Raw genomic sequence first — 21,982 nt, 5'->3', positions numbered from 1 at the left:
TGCGCTCCTTCACAGCCTAACCCGTGCTGAACTCTGGAGCGTGGGAAAATACCAGTTCATTTCCCATGCTCCAGACTTCATCGCGGGACAGGCTGTGAGGGAAGGCAGCATCAGTGACATCACCGCTATTCACTGAAGCTGTTTTGCAGTCGAACTGAATTGCTCTGACCTCAGGACCGTGGGAAAATGCCAGTGATGAGGTCACTGCAGTTCATGCTCAGTGTATTCACAGCTGATCACCGTGAGAAATTCTGCAGAACCACTCCTTTATAGGGTTGTCTTGCTAATTGCCTATCATTCCTACTTGTCTATTCCATTTGCACAACAGCAGGAGAAATTGATTTACAATCAGTCTTGCTTCATAACTGGATAGGTTGATTTCACAGTTGTGTGATAGACTAGGAGTTACATTGTGTTGTTTAAGTGTTCACTTGGCAAAAGGATCCTCAAAGACCATAAGAATGATTGTTAGATTCATTTTATTGATAATCTCAAGTAATACTTTGTGTTTCTTACCTGTGCAACTTGATAAAAGAGTCCTGGGTCCCTGAAATCCATAGTTTTCTTGGTTTTATTTATTAGTGAAGGGAACTTTACAGTGATTTTTATGGTCTTCTGTTGATCCCCATGCCATCTTCAAAGTATTCATATTGAAGCAGGTTGTCCTTGTAAGGTTTGGCCAGGACCGTAGTCGTTTCTGAGGACTACGATGCAACGGTGTCCTGGCATCCCCTCACATAGACATGACAGCTTTCTGTCAGCATACCTGCAGCTCCATTCTTCTCACCCTCCAGGCCTTCTCCAGGCTGCAGTATATTTTTTCCAGGCATTGTGGTGTAGGTAACAGCAGGTTTGCAGGATGCAGTGACGAGACACGAGACTGGTTGAACTTTGAAAAGCAAACTTTTATAATTTAAAGCCGCTAGGGCTATACTAAGCAACCAAAAAGGGATAACAACAGTTGTCCTCGCAGGGACTCAGTACAACCAAACACTATTTGAAAAGAACATGACTAACCCGGCCAAGGCCGGTTACTATGGGGTCACGGTATGGCCGTCTATGGGTCCTTATACTCTATAATGTCATATATCCGTCCTGACGTCCCTCGGCGTCTCTGTGGAAGCTGCGTTGCTGGTGAAGCTGCTTTGGCGCCTGTGAGGAGGCTGCTGTGGTGTCTTTGATGAGGCTGCTGTGGTATCTTTGATGAGGCAGCTGTGGCGTCTTTGATGAGGCTGCCTTGGCGTCGCAGCCGCTGGGCCCAGCTGCTGAAGATTTGGAGTAGTCTTCGGGCGTTCCAGCGCCCAGGAGGAGTTGGGGCACAACAGGCCCTGATGGAGTCCTGAGATGAAGTAACCCCCTGTTGTAACAGCGGGGTTGTGCTTGTTAGCGAGTTCAATGGGACTCCTGTCCCCAAGCAGGGTTGTGTCGCAGTGCTCAAGAGTGGCGGTTTACTGGCCATGTGCACAGCCTGGGGCTGTGTGCAAAGTGTCTCTGTTGACGAGGAACAGGCCCCAACTGCCGACTGCAGCGGGGTGAAGGTGGCTGTGAGCGGTGATAGACAGGCCGCAACCATGGGCTGAAGTGAAACGGCAGCATCCGCGGGTGGCAGCGGGCAGGGCGCAACCACGGGCTGAAGGTTGTTGGCAGCGGCCGGGAGAGGGAGCGGACAAGCCGTGGAGGGCTCGGGCTCAGCGGTAACGGCCAAGGATGACCGGGGGCAGATCGTAACCTGGGATTGGGGTGAAGAGGCAGTCCCCTGTCGGTAAGCTCGGCGCCTCCTTCCTGAGGGCCACTGCGTATCTACTGCTGCTGGTCTTGTCTCTGAACTTTCAGTGTCCTTCCCGTTCTCTCACGCCCCCTCTGTCTCCTGCTCCATGTCTGACGTATCACCAACTGACCCCTCTGCACGCTCCCTGTCCCTTTTATACTCGCCCCTCCCCTTGCTGTCCTGTCACTCTCAACAGTCCACTCTCCTCCTCTGTTCCCCGGGTACTGTTTCCTTAGGAACTCAGATGGCGGTCCCCTTGGTTCCGACCCGGACACTCTGTGGGGGTCCTCCTCCCTATAGTGGTACAAATGAAGACAGTCCAGCTCAACTTTAACAATAACAGCTTTACTGGTTTCTTTACACAATACATCCATTTTCTTTACAGCACTTACCTCAGATCCCACAGTGCACAATTCTGTCTTTCTTGAAAAGTATAATATTACACGGTATATACACTAGTTTCCTTAATATTGCGTTGATCAAGGGAGCTAGTCTGATTGCCGTATGTGGAGTTGGGAAGGAATTTTTTTCCCCAATGTGAAGGTTACTGTTTGCCACATGGGTTTTTTTTTAGCCTTCCTCTGGATCAACATGTTAGGGCAAGTTTGGATAGGATATGGGTTGAACTAGATGGACTTAAAGTCTTCCTTCAACCTTAAATAACTATGTTACTATGCTACTTTCCCTAGCTTCTCACTGTCTTCTTCCAGAACATTCCCGGGACGTCCCGTCCATGTTCAGCATCACAGCATCCTCCCTGTCCAGCTCTACCATTTTTGGGAGTTCCCCTGTCTGTTTCACCCCAGACAGAAGGGCATCTACCCACGTAGCAAGCTGCCTCATAATGAGTGACCTGTTGGGTTGGTAACGACTGGGGAGAGACTACCAGGCAGAAACAAATCCACTCTACATGTGATGCAATAGTGTGAGCACTAACTTGTTACCCGACTATAATCACTTATACTGGCATAATAACCTGATAGATCGCCTTTGTATTCTTTCTTACTTTTTACAAGCTATGCCTACATTTCAGTTTGTTATTGTGCATCTAACTGAACCTGTGCTTAGAAGTATGCTGAAAAAGGACAGGCCTTTTAACGAATTAATTATGAACTAATTGTTTTTGTCCGTTTAGGTCCCTCCTTGAACAACTGCGCAAACTTCAAGCTTTAGTCTCTCTGACCGCAGGAAAGACAGCTCAGACAGGAACATGTGTAGCAGTGAGTAACATCATGAAATTAATGTCCTATTTGTGTATTATATAACATACAACTTTTAAAGGGGTTGTCCACTTCTCTGACAACCCCTTCTCAATCAGTATGTTTTCCCCAAGTAAAATAATAACAGTTATACTTGCCTCAAGTGCTGTTGCATTTACAAAATCCATCCTTTTGTGACTGATAAGCACATCAAACCTCAGAGCCACAAAATCTGTTTTTATGTTATTAAATGTATTTCACCCGAATAAATTTCACTTCATCATTGTGCTCACACAGCAGAACTAAGATTATTAATCACACAAAAGAGATATAAATCACCCCCGCCCCTAAACAACAAGCCATATTTAAAATGATTTGTGCTAAAATCAAAATGTTTGCACAACTAGATATAATTAAAAAAGGAAAGGTGATTTATACAATTTGTAAATAATAGTTAAATGGTTTAGTAATATGGATGTGTTACAAATACATTTTGAAAATGTGTACCATCACTATCACCAATCAGTAATGGGCAGGATGCATTATGGATCAAATATGGATACATCTGGATTTAAAGGGGTGGTACAGTCTAAAATGAGAAGTCTGCAGTCGCTCTGTGTGACTGCAGACTTTTAACCCCGCTCTCACAGCAAATGCAATATCCAATGGAAGGATTCACCAGTTTCTGAGCCGGGAACGGCGGTGATGTATGCAATATGCATACTCTAGGGCAGAAGCTGTCTAGTGGGTGCAGTCTTATTCTTACCAATGTATGGATTGAGGGTACGGCGTCCAGTGGGTGTTGCCTTCTAGTAAGCACGGCGTCACTCAATATACTTCTGTTGAGCGAGGCCGTGCCCACAAGATTGCTTCTGCCTCAGAGCATGCATTCACTTCCAGAAACCATTGAATCCTTGCAGCGCATAGTGTGTGTGCCCTGGGGGAAATCAAAAGTCTGCAATTAGAGTGAATGCACCTTTTCATTTTAGATGGGACAACCCCTATAAACCACTCTCCAAAGATTTTAATGGGCATTTTCCATCTGCAAATGGGAAAAAAGTAAATGCATGCTGCTTTTTTAAAAAAGTAAGGGCATACTTTTCATGCACATGTGACTAAACTCACAGATTAAAATAATCTCCTGTGAATCCACAACAGGAAATCTACTAGCTAGAATGTATATTTAATCATCGAAAAGCTGGATGAGATAAAGGAATATTGGTTTGCTTAGGAAATTTAGTTGACCAAGTCAGTGTCATGTCCGAGCCTGCATTTATATGGCGTGGCAAGTAGGATTGACAGTGGGACTTGGTATTCCCATTGACTCGAGTGCTTTTCATGTAGGGTCATAAGAACTTATTTGGCTCGTCTAATCTATTTATTGTAATTTTTTTTAATTTACAATATAGGTGAAACTTTATGTTTAGTATGTGGCCAGGTGGACAGATGGCCAAGGTGTGACTTCACTTGCTTGCTAAATGCAAATTTAGGCAACTTTTTTAATCATCTTCATTCATTTTTTCTACAATTTTGTTGCTGCATAGTCTTTTATATATATAGCTGAGTGCTTTGCAAAAATGTTACAAATCCACTAAAGTTTCTAGAGACAGTAACAGAAAAGGGAAGAAGGCAGTACATAGATCTCAGAATCAACAGGAGAGAACCTAGAAATATGTATAGTTCTTAGTCATCAGGACCTCTACCGCTTGTTTAACACAGTGCATGCGCCTTCAATACTTATGGACACAAGGGCACTTTCAGCCATATTGAGATACACACCCTAGCGATAATGACCGGCTTATGAGGGGGACTGGTTTCTATTGTGAGTGGGATATTTAAACTTGGCGTTTTTGACCTGAGACATGCCACATCAACCATAATTATATTCATATATCTCTATCAATCCTTCTGATACTATACTACTACTACTATACTATACTACTATAATACTAATAGTATGTACACTATAGTTTTTTTAGGAAATATTCTAAAGGCTCCGCTTATTTTATGGGGTATTGAGAGGTATAGGGCTACTACATCTGCCGTAATCCAATTCATGTTATTTTCCCACTCAAAATTTTCAAAGGTTTGTATCACTGATTTGGTGTCTTTAATAAACCCCCGGAATATATTTTACCATTGACTGCAGTAGATGATCTATCCACGCTCGTAGTCTTTCTGTTAGCGACCCTATACCAATATTTCCTAAAAAACTATAGTGGTTTAAAACAAGAAATCCAAACCTTTGCCATCCAAGCGGTGTTTTTTTTTTTATTTAACTAAAAACTATTTTTCCTTTAATAAAGAATTCTATATCCAGAAAAGAGGCATCAGTTTGGGGGAGGGGAATTTTCCACTTCACTGGCAAATCTCACAATGGCCCTATGGAAAGAAAAATATATGTTTTAAACCACATATCTATATTATGAAAAACTACAATGGATGGGCAGATATATTGATGATTTTTTGTTTGTGTGGTGGGGAAGTGAGGAGGAAGCAAAAGGATTTGCACAGTATATGAATACTAATACTTACAATCTGAATTTTACATATATATATATATATTTATAAAATTGAATGTATGTGAGTGTCACCAACCAATCGCAAAGCATCTTTCATTTCACCAGAACTGTTTAAAAGAAGCTAAGCTGTGATTGGTTGCTATGAGCAACAGTTTTTCCACTCCACAACCCCTCAGCAGGCACTGACCGGGTGGGAGAAATCTAGCATCCCTGGAAACATAAGCTCCCAGCCATTGTCTGGCCCCCAGAAAGTTGCAGAGAGCACATGACAGAAATGAATCACCCCCTCCCGTGCCCATATACCAATTACACATCCTCCATCCCATAGGCACATCTTTCCTCTTAAAGGGATCATTGGTATGGAATACAGGGCAAATCCATCCAGCGCTTTGGTTTTGACCCCAGGCCTCTCTTAAATGGATCCCCAGTATGGAAGTTAGGACCATTCCACTCAGCATTCTGGTTCTGACCCCAGGCTCTCTTAAATGGATCCCCTGTATGGAAGTTAGGGCAAATCCCTCAGTGCTCTGATTCTTACCCCAGGATTCTATTAACGGGATCATTGGTATGGAAGTTAGGGCAATTCCACTCAGCGATCTGGTTCTGATCCCAGGCTCCTCTTAAAGGGATCCCCGGTATGGAAGTGAGGGTAAATCCACTATGCGCTTTGGTACTGTCCCCAGGCCTCTCTTAAAGGGATCGCCAGTATGGAAGTTAGGGTAAATCCCTCAGCACTCTTATTTTCACCCTAGGCTTCTATTAAAGGGAGCACAAAAATACTGCCGAAATATATAGAATCTCGGAGAACCGTGACAACTAAAGGAACCTACATAGAAAGTCCTCCAAAAAATAAATTGATAAAGATTGTTTAATAAAAACTATGTCATATAATTTATATACATAAGGAATAATAACACACTAGAAAAAACAATGCACATATTGAGCAGGAGAATGAGTTCTGCCAGATAAATTGATTAACTCAGTCCCTGTATAATAAATAATAGTAGAATACTCTGGATACAAAGGGACCGTTCTAATGAAGAAATATATATAGGCTAAGGCTATGTGCACACGGTGCGTTTCTGCTGCATATACGCAGCAGATTTGGCCCTGCATTTACAAAGCAGAACTGCATATGATGTACAGCACCATTGTAGCCTATGTGAAACAAACTCCGCTGTGCACATGCTGCTTTTTTTCTGTGTGGATTTGGTGCAGAATGAAAAAAGCAGCATGTCACTTCTTTTGTGCGCTTTTGGTGCAGTTTTCCACCTGCTCCATTCCAGAAATCCGCAGGTGGAAAACCGCACAAAACATGCAGTGAAACTGCACAAAAAAGCACTAAATACGCAGGAAATATGCAGGTCATTTGACCTGCAGATTTAGTGAAATCTGCGCAGAAAATTCCAAAGCAGAATACGCACTGTGTGCACATACCCTAAGACTCATCCTCAGGGACAAAGCTGGGACATTGCAAACTCACAGATTAGCATATGCCTACCAGGGGCGTAACTAGAACTGATTGGGCCCCAAAGCAAACTTTTAAACGGGGCCCCCTCAAAGACACACCCCCTTCAAGACACACTCCCTTCAAGACACACCCCCTTCAAGACACCCCCCCCGTCAAGACACCCCCCCTTACCGATAATGCCTACTAGAGTCACATTAAGTCACATTATCCACAGGATAGGTGATCGCTTAGGTCCGACCATTAGACACTGCACCGATTGGAAGAGTGAGGATGTTTTATCCCTGATAGGACACTTATCCCCATTTTAAAATGGAGTGGCAGGTGGGATATCTGACAAAAGCTCCATTCATTCTCTTTGGGGCTTTTATAAAAAAACAAGTTCAGCCACTGAGGGAATGAATGGATCAGTGATCAAGTCAGACATGCCACTCCAGTCTAATGGGGATAAAAGCTCCACATTCTTCCGACTGGGTCCACATAGTCCGCCATACAATATTATGGGCAACCACATAGTCAACCATACAATATTATGGGCAACCACATAGTCCGCCATACAGTATTATGGTCACCACATAGTCTGCCATACAGTATTATGGGCACCACATAGTCTGCCATACAGTATTATGGGAAACCATATAATGCTCCTCCATACAGTATTATGGGGCACCTGCTCCTTCATACAGTATTATGGGCCCCCTGCTCCTCCATGCAGCACATTATGGCCCCCCTGCTCCTCATTGCAGCACATTATGGCCCCCCTGCTCCTCCATGCAGCACATTATGGCCTCCCCTGCTCCTCCATGCAGCACATTATGGCCCCCGTGCTCCTCCATACAGCATACTATGGCCTCCTCTGCTCCGGCACAGCTTCCAGCGAGCATGGTGACGAGAATGATATACTATTAAACTGCGTAGGTGACAACCATGGGCCCCAGAAAGCTATTTTTCCTCTCAGTGGGACCCCATCAGGTAGCCGGCACTTCCAGGGAGGATGGTGATGTACTATTAACACAGCATAGGGGCGACCACCGTTGCGTGGGGCCCCAGAAACCTATTTTTCCTCTCATTGGGGCCCCATCACCAGGGAGGGTGCAGAGACAGCAGAGCAGCTCACCACACCAGGCTAGCCAGCTCTACACAGGGCAAGCCACAGGGCAGGGGACAGAGGGAGCCCGGCAGAGAGCACACAATCACACACCACCACTAAGCGGGGCCCGGGCCGGCACTGCAGGACAGTGGTAGTCGGGAGCCGGAAGAGCTGTATGACCGAGGAGGAGGAGGACACTGGACACACTGAGCAGGCCACAGGGCTGCAGGTGTCAGACAGGGAGCCCGGCAGAGAGCACACAATATTACCACCACCACCACACAGCCGGGCCGGCACTCTCCGGCACTGCAGGACAGCGGTAGTCGGGAGCCGGCAGAGCTGCATGACCGAGGAGGAGGACACTGGACGCACTGAGCAGGCCGCAGGGCTGCCTGCAGGAGTCAGACAGGGAGCCCGGCAGAGAGTCCACCACCACCGTCCACCACCACCGTCCACCACCACCACCACAACCACACAGCCGGCAGAGCAGAGAGAGTCCCCCGCCCACCACCACACAGACACAGCCATCAGCCGAGGACATTGGACTAGTCTGTGTCACTGTGTGACTGTCTCCCGAGTCCCAGCCGTAGTGTCCCCTGCTGGACCCTTTCCCTGCTATTTTATACATTGATTGACTGACTAGTCAATAGTGTGACTCACTCACCAGACCCGCTGACAGGAGGGCTCAGGGATTGCGGCAACACTACAGTCAGACAGACATGAGCGGGAGCAGCAGCACAGGATGAGCGCCGATGACGTCCTCTGCTCTGTGTGCTGGCACTGCTATTAGCCAGGCAGCAGCCAGCTACAGGAGAGGAAAGAGCGCGGGGCGGTTGCTCAAGGCCCGCGCGAACCACTGCAGACAGCAGAAGGACCAGATCACGCGGCGGTCAGTGCCCAGGAGAGTGACTCACCGTCACGTGACTGACCAGACACAAACAGTGACTGTCAGGAGCTGCCGCCGCTTGAGACAGCCAGCCAGGGAGCCGCCACCCGACCGCGCGCACAACCTAAAAGTGCACGCACGCTCTTACCTTTAAAGGGGCAGGATTCAGAAATCTAAAGGGCCCCCCGCGACCCTCGGGGCCCACCGGCATCAGGCATTTACCAGGTAGCCCACCAGGCCAGACCGATCCTGCCCCTGAGCCTCCCTCCCCTCCATTATACTCAGTCACCTCTCTCCAGTCTCTGTCTCTTGCAGCCCCCGGCCGGTGCTTGTTCCATCTTCTCAATCCATTCTCATCTCAGCGCTGTTCTACTTCTTCTTGCTTTCAGCATCCACGTGGTGCCGCTCATTACATATGCGCATCCTCTTGAGCTGAAGGCTGTTTCTTTTGGTGATGTGCTGTTTTCGTTTCTGAGCAATAAACCCTATGAACTTTACATGGAATGTGCCTCCCGATTGCCACCCGTTGCACCTAAGCAAGTGAAATCCCTACAGCGGGCACATCACCACGTCAGTATGACAGCCGGCGCGTCATCTAGACACGCCTACTCCACACACACGAAATCGCGCATGCGTGGAGAACATTAATGCTTCCCTTCACCTAATTAGGTGAGAGGTCTAATCCCCGACGTCAATGCGCCTGCACGAAGCGTCATAAGTGCCTGTCTTAACCTGATTGGTTTAGAGACATAAGACCCAATGACTCATTGTTTAAATTATTATTATTATTTATTTATATAGCACCATTAACTCCATGGTGCTGTACATGAGAAGGGGGTTACATACAAAGTTATAGATATCGTTAACAGTAAACAAGTTTCCACAACAAATTTACAATGACAAACTGGTACAGAGAGGACTCTGTCCTTGCGGACTTACATTCTACTGGATAGCGGGGAAAAGACAGAAGGTTGGGGGTGCAGCAGCTCTGGTGGTGATGAGGCGGCAGCTCAGGCAGTGGTGAGGCGGCAGAATGGTTATTGCAGTCTGTAAGCTTTCCTGAAAAAATGGGTTTTCAGGTTCCGTTTGAAGGATCCGAGGGTGGTGGATAATCGGATGTGTTGAGGCGTGGCATTCCAGAGGATAGGGGATATTCGGGAGAAATCTTGGAGGCGGTTGTGTGAGGAACGAATAAGTGTGGAGGAGAGTAGGAGGTCTTGGGAGGATCGAAGAGTAAGTGAGGGAAGATATTGGGAGATTAGTTCAGAGATATAGGGAGGGGAAAGGTTGTGGATGGCTTTGTAGGTCAGTGTTAGTAGTTTGAACTGGATTCGTTGGGGAATTGGGAGCCAATGGAGGGATTTGCAGAGGGGAGAGACAGGGGAGTAGCGAGGAGAGAGGTGGATTAGTCGGGCAGCAGAATTGAGGACAGACTGGAGTGGTGCAAGAGAGTTAGCAGGGAGGCCACAGATGAGGGTGTTGCAGTAGTCAAGGCGGGAGATGATGAGGGCATGTACAAGAGTTTTAGTAGATTGAGGCCTGAGGAAGGGACGGATTCTGGAAATATTTCTGAGTTGGAGGTGACAGGAGGTGGCAAGAGATTGGACATGCGGTTTGAAGGACAGGGCAGACTTGAGAGTTACTCCAAGGCAGCGGATTTCAGGTGCGGGAGAGAGCATGATGCCATTTACCTTAATAGATAGATCGGGTAGGGAAGATACGTGAGATGGAGGAAAGATAATGAGTTCAGTTTTGTCTATGTTGAGTTTTAGGAAGCGAGATGTGAAAAAGGAGGATATGGCTGATAGACACTCCGGGATTCTGGACAGCAGAGAGGTGACATCTGGGCCAGAGAGGTAGATCTGAGTGTCATCTGCATACAGGTGGTACTGGAGGCCATGGGACTTTATGAGTTGTCCTAAGCCAAGAGTATAGATGGAAAAAAGTAGGGGCCCCAGGACAGAGCCTTGGGGAACTCCAACAGAGAGGGGGCGGGATGAGGAGGTAGTGTGGGAGTGGGAGACGCTGAATGTGCGGTCAGAAAGGTATGAGGAAATCCAGGACAGGGCAAGGTCTTTGATGCCAAGGCAAGAAAGAATCTGTAGCAGTAGGCAGTGGTCAACTGTGTCAAAGGCAGAGGACAGGAAGAAGGAGGAGGATGGAGAATTGTCTGTTAGCTTTGGCTGTGAGTAAGTCATTAGTAATTTTGGTCAGGGCAGTTTCAGTGGAGTGGTGGGGGCGGAAGCCAGATTGCACGATGTAAAGGAGGGAGTTAGATGAGAGATGGGAGGAAAGTTGAGCATGGACATGCTGTTCAAGGAGTTTGGAAGCAAACGGGAGCAGTGATATGTGGCGATAGCTGGGCATAGCAGTTGGGTCAAGGTTTGATTTTTTGAGGATAGGTGTTATGGTGGCATGTTTGAAGGCAGAGGGGAAGGTACCAGAAGTTAGGGATAGGTTGAAGAGATGGGTTAGGGCTGGAATGATCCTGTTAGTGAGGTTGAGGAGCAGGTGGAAAGGGATGGGGTCAAGTGCACAGGTGGTGAGGCGTGATTTGGAAATGAGATGAGTAAGCTCTCCTTCAGTGATGTTGGAGAAGGAGGTTATTACGGAGGGGCAGAGGTCTGGTATGTGGAGCGGTTGGGGTGCTGGAACTGTAAAGGTTTGCCTCGTTTGGTCAATCTCGTTTTTGAAGTAGGAGGCAAAGTCCTCAGCAGAGATGAGGGGAGTTGGAGGTGGTAATGGTGGGCGGAGGAGAAAGTTGAATGTGCTGAACAGTTGTTTTGGGTTGTGGGATAGTGAAGATACAAGGTTTGTGAAATAGGTCTGTTTAGCAGAGGTGAGGGCTGATTTAAAGGCAAGTGTAGCTTGTTTGAAAGCAGTGAAGTTGTCTGGCAGGCGTGTTTTCTTCCAACGCCGCTCTGCAACCCTGGATGCTTGTCGACGTTTTTTGGTGAGGTTGTTGTGCCAGGGTTGCCTATTGGTTTGTCGCACTTTGCCATGCATGAGAGGAGCGACTGAGTCTATGGCTGATGTGAGGGTGGCGTTGTAGAGAGCGGTGGCACTGTCCGTGTTGTGAAGTAGAAGAGAGTCTGAGAGTCTGTGAATGTCTAGGTGTGCGAGGTTTCTGTGAGGATGTGCTAGTGGCTGGACATGGGGGGCAGGTGAGAAGGACAAGGATGAGAAGGTGAATAGATGGTGGTCAGATAGGGGGAAGGGAGAGGTTGTGAGATTAGATTGGGAACAGAGGCAGGTGAAGATGAGGTCTAATGTATGTCCATCTGTGTGGGTGGCTGTGGTGGACCACTGAGTAAGTCCAAAGGATGAGGTAAGTGACAGGAGTTTGGAGGCTGCTGGTTGGTGGGTGTCAATGGGGATGTTGAAGTCCCCCGTGATGATGGTGGGGATGTCAGCTGAGAGAAAGTGGAGGAGCCAGGTGGAAAATTGGTCAATGAAGGTAGTGGCTGAGCCCGGTGGTCGGTATATGACAGCTATTTGGAGATTAGAGGGTGAGTAGATACGGACAGAGTGAACCTCGAAAGAAGGGAGGATAAGGGAGGGTGGGGGTTGGATAGGGTTGAAGGAGCAGTTTTTAGAAAGGAGGAAACCCACTCCTCCACCATGTCTGTTGCCAGGGCGAGGAGTGTGGGTAAAGTGGAGGCCGCCATAACTCAGTGCGGCCGGGGAGGCAATGTCAGGGGGTGTCAGCCAGGTCTCAGTGAGGGCCAGGAAGGAAAGGTGGCGGGAGGTAAAGAGGTCATGGATCACGTGGAGCTTGTTGCAGATGGAGCAGCATTCCAAAGTGCTCCAGAAAGAGGGTGCGGGAGGGGGTCAGTGGCACGGGTTTTAAGTGTGAGGGATTGCGGTAGTTTCTCTTAGTGTGAGAAAGATAGGAATGAGGATTAGTGGGATGTATGAGGCAGGGGGGGGCAGGATTGGGGGATATGTCACCAGCAGTGAGAAGAAGCAGAGAAAGGGAAAGCAGGTGGGTGAAGGAGAGTGACTGTCTTGTATTGTATGTTAGTAGGAGAGGTCTGAGGTTAAGGAGTATGTCTGCAGATAAAGTGAGGTGGGGGGTAAGAGGGAGGGGGAGATAGTTATTTGGTTTGAGGGTGCTTGGGGTCTGGGGATAGCGAAGGAGAGTGAAGATTAGTGGAGCAAAAACGGTGATGGCAAATGTGAGCATGGTTAAAGAGGGGGAAAAAAAAGCAAGTAAAGGAAGAAAGCAGTGGTTAATCTTACCATGTGACCGATTTCTGCACTATTTCCGGTAATATTTCTCATGTATCACTTTAAATATGTCACTTCAAATGATGTCACATCTAACCAAGGTCATATCTGACCTGCTCTCTTCAACTTATACCATTCAAATGTCCATGAAATGAAGCCAGGTGAGTGAGGGAGGGAGGAGAAGGGGGCTGGAGGACGGTTCACAGCAGGGGGCAATTAACAGATTGCAGTTAATGGGACATTTGCCTAGCATCAAAGTTGAAGAAAGAGGTAGAACAGGATGGATCAAACACGGAACATAAAAACCATATTAAATTGGTACTATATAACATTGTGTATGACCACGTTAACTAATTAGATACCACCCAAATGGATGATGCATGCGGGCCCACATGCAGCATCCAGTGAAGAAAGATTTTTATAAACTAGAAATTTATATAAATATATCTAGAGCTCAGTAGTTCAAACATATCTGTAGCATTAAAAATGTAGAAAAAAATAATGTTAAAAATAATATAAGAAATAAAATGTAAAAATAATAAATAAAAAATATGAAAAAATCAATAAAAAAATAATAAAAAATAATAAGTAATAAAGAATAAAAATATAAATAAAAAATCCAAAAATCTGTGGAAGGAAATGTTCAGTTAAATGTGAAAAAAAGGGAAAGAAAGAGTGAATGAAAATGTATTTAATATTTATTAAAAATGGTGAATAAGGGTGATGGTGATAACACTTCATAGCATAAAAAATTCTTAAATTACAAAGTACAGAAGAGTACATCAACACATCAGTAAAGAAATACTGTGTAGAAATGTCAAAAGACTAGTGACAAATAGAGACGTATAAAGTGACACGTGCATATAAAGTGCAAATGTAAAATATGATTATCTGATTTAAATATCCAATGAATGTGAATAACTGCCCAAGAGACTATCACAAAAATCTAATAGGTGGTGATGTATAAAGTGATAAATTGCAGATAAAGTGCATACTGTACTTAATCTCATAGGTGGTAACGTATAAAGTGAGAAAGTGCAAATAAAGTGCATGCTACTAATTACAAGACTATGAAAAAAAGCTTGGACATAGGTATGCAAAAGGACTCACACAAAACAAAAAGATATTGAAGTTCAATGACTGGACCTAATATGTAATAAAGCGACTCCACCGCATATATAAAAAAATATATAGATGGAAGTAGTTTTTATCCTTACAACAAGGACAGAACCAATCTGATAATGGAGCCACGAAGTATGTTCGTAAACTCAAGTCCCAATAAAATAAATCACATATTCCTCACTCAGTAAGGCAGGTATCAAAACACAATGAATGATACTCAAAACAGAAATTTTCTTTCAATAAGGAACCAATACTGGTAGAATTTTGGTAAAATTTTTTCAGATAACATACATATAATTTGATATAACAAATATCCTGGTTCAGGTCCTAGTAATCAAAGGAGAAAGCGGCGATTACATAATAGAGTCTGCAAATCAACAATGATAATCTCCCTTTTATCATTTATTAGTCCATAATTCATAGACCAAGTTGAATAGATTTCCATTGTTCTTGCTGGGACAAAGAGGTTGCATTCTGTGATTGAGAATCCAATTCTTCAGATCTTCAAAACTGGTTAAAAGATGAGAAGTAATTCCCAATGATAAGGAAAGAATTTTTGAGAAGAAAGTTGGGAAAAAAAAGATATGGCCCATTAGTTGATCCAAAATAAAAGCAATTAAAACAATAAAACCAAGTAACCGAAGACACAGACTATTATAAAAACGGGGCATAGGTCAGAATTTCATCAGACCTTTGGGGCGTACCGTTTGTAGTTTCCAAAACCACCTTGATTCCAGTTGTGATAGCGCCTTTTTAATATCACCTCCCCGATGATCCATCTTGACACAATCAATGCCAATCACCTTCAAATATTTAGGGTTACATCCATGTGTGGATTTATAATGTTTCGGAATGGGTTTGAGAGAGAATGGGTCTTCAATTTTCTCTGCATTGACAACATCCAGAACATGTTCTCGAATTCTCACACGGAGCTTCCTAGTGGTCAAACCCACATAGATAAGATTACAAGAGCACGTTGCATAGTAAACTACACATTCTGTGTTGCATGTAATATGATGGGTTATTTTGAACTTCTGACCACCACTGGAGTAGAATTCGGAATCCCTCCTCATATTGAGACATGCAAAGCAAGTTCCACACGGAAAAAAAGCCCCATTTAGGTCCACTTGACCCAAACAAATTTTGTGGTGTAGAACCCACATAATTGCTTTTCACCAAGTGATCTCTTAAGTTCTTGGCCCTCCGATAAGTGATTGAAGGCTGATCAGCAATATGTCCTTTCAACACCGTATCCATGGTTAATAGAGGCCAATGTTTAGATAGGGCTTTTCTCATATTAAACCAATGTTCACTGTATTGAGAAATGAACCTCACCTGTTCTTTTTCAATCTGCGGCTCATGAGGTTGCAGAAGATCTTTCCTCGATGTTCTCAAAGCTCTTTGGAGACCCCTCCTAACTGACCTTATATATATCCTCTATCCAGAAACCTTCTGGAGAGTTCCCGAGACTGTAATGAAAAAGATTAGTCATCAGAGCAGTTACGTCTGAGTCTCAAAAATTGACCAATCAGAATATTATCCTTAAGATGCTTAGGATGAGACGACGATGCATACAGTATACAGTTAACTGCAGTACTCTTTCTAAAAATGCTGGCTTGAAGACAGTTCCACTTGTCCTTAGAAAAGAGAATGTCCAAAAATTCAATTGATGTTTGACTGTAATGACTCGTCAACCTGATGTTGTATTTATTTCTGTTCAGTTCAGAAACAAATTCAATTAAATGATCTTCCGAACCTTGCCATAAAAACAGAATATCATCAATGAATCTTGACCAAGTTAAAACTTTATCTGAATGTTTAATTGGATTGGTCATAAAGCACTCCCGTTCCCACAGCCCTAGGAAAAGGTTTGCATAGGAGGGCACAAAGGTCACTCCCATGGCCGTTCCCTGGAGTTGCCGGTAGAGGGCGCCCTTGAACAGAAAAAAGTTATGTTTCAGACAAAAATCCAAAGCTTCAACAAGAAGTCTATCTTCAAATGTGGTAGTGAACAGAAAAAACAGAACTGCCTCAATCCCATCCGCATGCCTAATTGAAGTATATAAGGCCTCCAAATCTAAGGAAACCAACCACATATCCGATTCCAATTCTATACCTTCAAATCTCCTTATACAATCAGTGGAGTCTCTCATGTAAGATGGTAAATCCTCAACCAATGGCTTTAAATGCCAATCAATGAACTTACATAGTGGTTCACAAAGGCCTCCATTCCCAGATATGATGGGACGTCCAGTGGATTTAATTCATCTCTATGGATCTTCGGTAATAAGCAAAGACACGGAGTCCATGGATATTCAACCGTGAGAAATTATTTTTCATGTTTGTTAATGATGCCATCTGCAAATGCCTCTTCCAGTAATTTCTGTAATATAACACGGAATGAGTTAGTTGGATTATAGCATTCCGATTATAACATTCCGTATTACGTAACTGCCTGAATACTTCCTGCTCGTACATGATTTCCGGCCAAATAACCATGTTCCCACCTTTGTCCGCCGGTTTTATTATCACCCCTTTTAGTTGTTTCAGATCCTTCAAAGCTTGTCTCTGTTCACTGGTTAGATTATCATTCTGCATTCTATTAGATATTTTGGTGAATTCCTCTGACACTAGCTTCACAAGAACTCTGGGTATATTTATATAAATTTCTAGTTTATAAAAATCTTTCTCCACTGGATGCTGCATGTGGGCCGGCATGCATCATCCATTTGGGTGGTATCTAATTAGTTAACGTGGTCATGCACAATGTTCTATAGTACCAATTTAATATGGTTTTGATGTTCCGTGTTTGATTTGAACTGGGGTAATACTGGGTGGTCTGTAAATCCCTTTGGAGGTGTGTAATGATGCAATAGTGGTGCCGTCCACATTGACGCTCCTTCTAGCTTGCTGCCTATATACTGTATATACATTTATACAGTGTGGAAGAAGGGGGCGTGATGTGGTGAAGCTCTGAGGGACATGTTGCCACAATGATTGTGCCCGCCTACAATGAGTCATTGGGTCTTATATCTCTAAACCAATCAGGTTAAGACAGGCACTTATGATGCTTCGCGCAGGCGCATTGACATCCGGGATTAGACCTCTCACCTAATTAGGTGAAGGGAAGCATTAATGTTCTCCACGCATGCGCGATTTCGTGTGTGTGGAGGAGGCATGTCTAGATGACGTGTTGGCTGGCATACTGATGTGGTGATGTGCCTGCTCACAATAACACCATGGACCACGTGGGAAACTGATGTCAGGGCACATGCCTCGGCACTAACCAATCCGGTTAAATTATACACGTATGACGTTTCACATATGCGTACTGGGTTCCAATAGTGGATTACACTTCCGGGTCTCCATGTACGGCGGCTCTCCACAGGTGTGCTCAAGGGGAATTCAGGATTGGGGTATAAAGAGATGGTCTATGTGGTTGTATTCTTGCGCACCCCTTCTGAGGAACAGACCGAAACAAGCATCAAGGGGTACATTGCAGCGGTCCGGACTCTGGGTAATTGTATGCACTCTTTTTGTACTTATATTTTTGCCACTTAGCTTTTAATGATTAATGATTGGCCATGGTATGCAAAGGAAAATGTTTTCTAACTGTTTCTTAAAGCCATCATGTTAAAAAATTCTTTCTGCTCCATATGTAGGCATATGCTAATCTGTGAGTTGGCAATGGTGCAGCTTTGTCCCTGAGGATGAGTCATATCCTATATATATCTCTTCATTAGAAAGGTCCCTTTGTATCCATAGTATTCTACTATTATTTTTTATACAGGGACTATCAATTTATCTGGCAGAACTCCTTCTCCTGCTCAATGTGTGCATTGTTTTTTCTAGTGTGTTATATTATCCCTTATGTATATAAATTATATGACATTGTTTAATAAAAACTATTTTTATCAATGGGTTGTTTTGGAGGACTTTCTATGTAGGTTCTTCTATTAAAGGGATCATTGGTACGGAAGTCAGGGCAATTCCCCGGTATGGAAGTTTGGACCGTTCCACTCAGTGCTCTGGTTCTGACTTCAGGCTAATATCCCACATCAGGCTTCAGGCTTGATGTGGGATAATAGGGGGAGTAGTTTGGTGGCTCTGGCTGATGGGATGATGTGGGATATTAGGGATAGTAGTCCGGTGGCTCTAATGGAATGATGTGGGATATTAGGGGGTAGTAGTCCGGTGGCTGTGACAGGATGATGTGGGATATTAGTGGTAGTTGTCCAGTGGCTCTGGTTGACGGGATGATGTGGGATATTAGGGGTAGTAGTCCGGTGGCTTTGACGGGATGACGTGGGATATTATAGTGAATGTGGCTATGCGGAGTGGGCGGGGTGAGCATATTTGTGGGTATTCGGTACTCGGCGAGTAATGCGGTACTCACGGTACTCGGTACATCGTGAGTATTTCAATACTCGCCTCGCACTATTCGGTTCTCCCGCCCAGCAGTTGCCAATCACAGTAATGCTGCACCCTTCTTGGTTGTGGGTGGCATTACTATGATTGGCTGGCCGCCCAGCGTCCTATGAATCATCATAGCCTGGCACTAAGCCCTGCCGCCGCCATTTTGTGCACATTGCATGCAGAACACAACTAGTGTAGGGAGAGTGTGAGCAGCTGCTAGGGAGAGTTGTGGTTTTTGGTACACATCATCCAGAAATCCTCTGTGAAACCCAAAAGCTATTTTCAGAGCTGAAAGTATAAGGTCAGGGACTGAGTAGTGACCATTTTCCCAGCTTTTTTTGAGGTCACATTTACCCCTGCAGGGCAGGTTATTTGTGCTGTTGCGGTGCTGTGTTCACAGAATCACAGCGAATAGTACGCACGCATGGTACTGCACAACTGACACGCAGCCAGCACCGCTGTCTTGTGTGGTGTCTGGGGTGCGTATTCTTGCCTTAAACCTCAGGGCATTTTTTTTGTGCTGTTGCGGTGCTGTGTTCACAGCGAATAGTACGCACGCACAGTACTGCCCAACTGACATGCAGCCAGCACCGCTGTCTTGTGTGGTGTCTGGGGTGCGTATTCTTGCCTTAAACCTCAGGGCAGCTTTTTTTGTGCTGTTGCGGTACTGTGTTCACAGCGACTAGTACGCACGCACGGTACTGCACAACTGACACGCAGCCAGCACCGCTGTCTTGTGTGGTGTCTGGGGTGCATAATCTCACCTTAAACCTCAGGGCAATTTTTTTCTGCTGCTGCGGTACTGTTTGTAAAACACAAAGCAGTACTAGACTGTAGTGCTACCTTCCACAAAGCACTAACTGCTCCTTATTCCCCAATATCTGCATCTGAACATCTGCAACTATGTTGAAAAATCCAAAATTCCTAAAAAGGCTGTTGTGAAGGGACAGGGATGTGGACGTGGGATCAGTGGTGCCCAACAAGGCACAGAGTCTGAGAGATCAAAGAAGGTTGATGCATCTAGGCTCCTGGCGAAATTTCCCAGTCTGGAACATAAACAGGCCTGGAAGCCAGAAGAACAAGAGCAGATACTGTCTTGGATGGCTGATAAGGCCTCAACGAAATGTTCTAGCAGCACCCAATCGTCCATGACAAAACAGTCTACTGTCCATACAGATAACGCTGGGTCATCCTATTCTCAACCTGTTCCTAGTTCATCATCCGGTCAGGAGTCATAGAAAACATTTGACCCCAACCTTGGTCACTCCGAGGATCTCTTTGATCCATTTCCTTGCATTGCCTCTGGCCTCTCACCGTACGACATTGAAGAGGAACGTGAGGGGGTATTGTCTGTTGAAGATGGCCAAATATTTCAAACCCCACGTCCAGAAGAAAGCTACTTTCATCCACGTGATATACCAGGTGAAGAGGTGGAGGCTGATGGTGATGACACATAGTTGCCATCTGGCCAGTAGCCAATATCAACACGGAAGGAGGATGATATGGACGACGAGGTGGTCGATGATGAGACCACCAAACCGACCTGGACTGTTGGCCCGCATAGCCAGCACAGCAGCATACAGGAAGAAGGTGGTTACGTAGCACCAACAAAGGCACCAAGGGCTACTGGTTTGAGCAGAGTGCGAACTGTGTCAACTGTTACCAAGAGCAATCCCTCTATGCCCCAAGTCAAGGCAAGGGTGCATTCAGCCGCTGTCTGGAAATTTTTTCCGATAGTCCTTCTGAACCAAATGTTGTCATCTGTAGCATCTGCCATAGGAAGCTGAGCAGAGGCCAGGGCAAAGGCAACCAAAGCACTACCAGTATGTGGAAACACAAGGCAGCCAAGCACCCTAGTCGTGGGCTGAACAGGGTACCAAATCAGTGTCTGCGACTGCGGTTCAAACCACTGCCATCTCGCCTGTGATAGGTACTTTCCAATCTGCTGGGCAGGAAGCAGGTGATCATCATACCTCTTGCTCACAAGCTGCGGTTGCACAGACACAGGCCACAACAAGCTCATCCACTTATTTGTCCTAGGAAAGCGTCCAATTGTTCGTGCCCCAGATGTATGAAAGGACGCGTAAACACCAAGCCACACACCCACAAGCACAAATACTGAACGCGCACATTGCCAAATTGCTAGCCGTGGAGATGTTGCCGTTTGGGCTTGTGGGGACACAGTCTTTCTGTGATCTTTTGGCTGTGGCTGTCCCACGATACTCGGTTTCCAGCCGGCACTATTTTTCCCGTTGTGCTGTCCCCGCGTTACACTAGCACGTCTTAAACAATCTAAAGCATGCTCTCACCAACGCCGTAACCGGGAGGGTGCATCTTACAACAGACACGTGGACAAGTACTTGTGGCCAGGGACGATACATCTCTGTCACGACACATTGGCTCAACCTGGTGGAGGGTGGAACAAAGTCTCAAACTGGACCATCAACACATATCCTACCCACGCCACGAATAGCGGGCCCAACTGCAATCAGGGTTTCCACCTCATCATATACGTCCAGTCTCCCCACTTCCTCCTCCTCCGCCTCGTCATCCTATGCTGAATTACCCTCCACATCACTCCCAAGTAGGGAGCTGTGCAGCAGCGCATCGGCAAAGAGGCAAAATGCTCTGCTGAAGCTGATCTGCATAGGTAAAACACCACACACTGCAGCAGAGCTGTGGCAAGGAATAAAACAACAGACCGATCAGTGGCTCTCCCCACTGCAACTCCAACCTGGTTTGGCTGTCTGCGACAATGGGCGTAACCTGGTGGCGGCTTTAAAGCTCGGGTGTCACGTCCGCCATGTCTGCCATGTCTGTTTGTCTCAAGAACTCCTGGAGCGATGTGCATGCGCATGTTTTGTCTGCTGTCCTGCATGTTCCCTAGAGCAGTGTGCACACTCACCTCATGTCTGAGCTACAGGATGCCTGCGTTTCTGCTTTGCCTTCTGTGATCTTCTCGTCATGTCTGGAGTCCTTGATCATGTGACATTTCTTAAGATCCTGCACTGTCTGGTTCTGCTATCATCTCGTCATGTCTAGAATCCCGGATCATGTGTTCTTCCTAGGATCCTGCACTGGTTGGTTCGGTGATCATCTCGTCATGTCTGAAACCCTGATCATGTGACGTTTCCTAAGATCCTGCACTGTCTGGTTCTGCTATCATCTCGTCATGTCTAGAATCCCGGATCATGTGTTCTTCCTAGGATCCTGCACTGGTTGGTTCGGTGATCATCTCGTCATGTCTGAAACCCTGATCATGTGACATTTCCTAAGATCCT

The 21,982-nt window shown here is 45.6% G+C and overlaps 1 protein-coding gene across 6 annotated transcripts in view; it reads left to right on the top strand.

The window, feature by feature from the left end:
• LOC141075867 (cyclic AMP-responsive element-binding protein 3-like protein 3) overlaps positions 1-21,982 on the top strand; it is a 227,420-nt gene that overhangs the window by 170,285 nt on the left and 35,153 nt on the right. For all 6 annotated transcript variants that reach the window (XM_073563031.1, XM_073563030.1, XM_073563029.1 and 3 more), the window contains one exon: positions 2,904-2,988. In XM_073563031.1, the coding sequence (XP_073419132.1) occupies positions 2,904-2,988 (85 nt within the window). The remainder of the gene's footprint in view (positions 1-2,903; positions 2,989-21,982) is intronic.

Source organism: Dendrobates tinctorius, unplaced genomic scaffold (assembly GCF_039654945.1).
Source record: "Dendrobates tinctorius isolate UK_male_01 unplaced genomic scaffold, ASM3965494v1 ptg000377l, whole genome shotgun sequence".
In the NCBI taxonomy this organism is placed as follows: domain Eukaryota; kingdom Metazoa; phylum Chordata; class Amphibia; order Anura; family Dendrobatidae; genus Dendrobates; species Dendrobates tinctorius.
The sequence above is the reverse complement of the archived record's forward strand: the minus strand, read 5'-3'. Positions and strand labels throughout refer to the sequence as shown.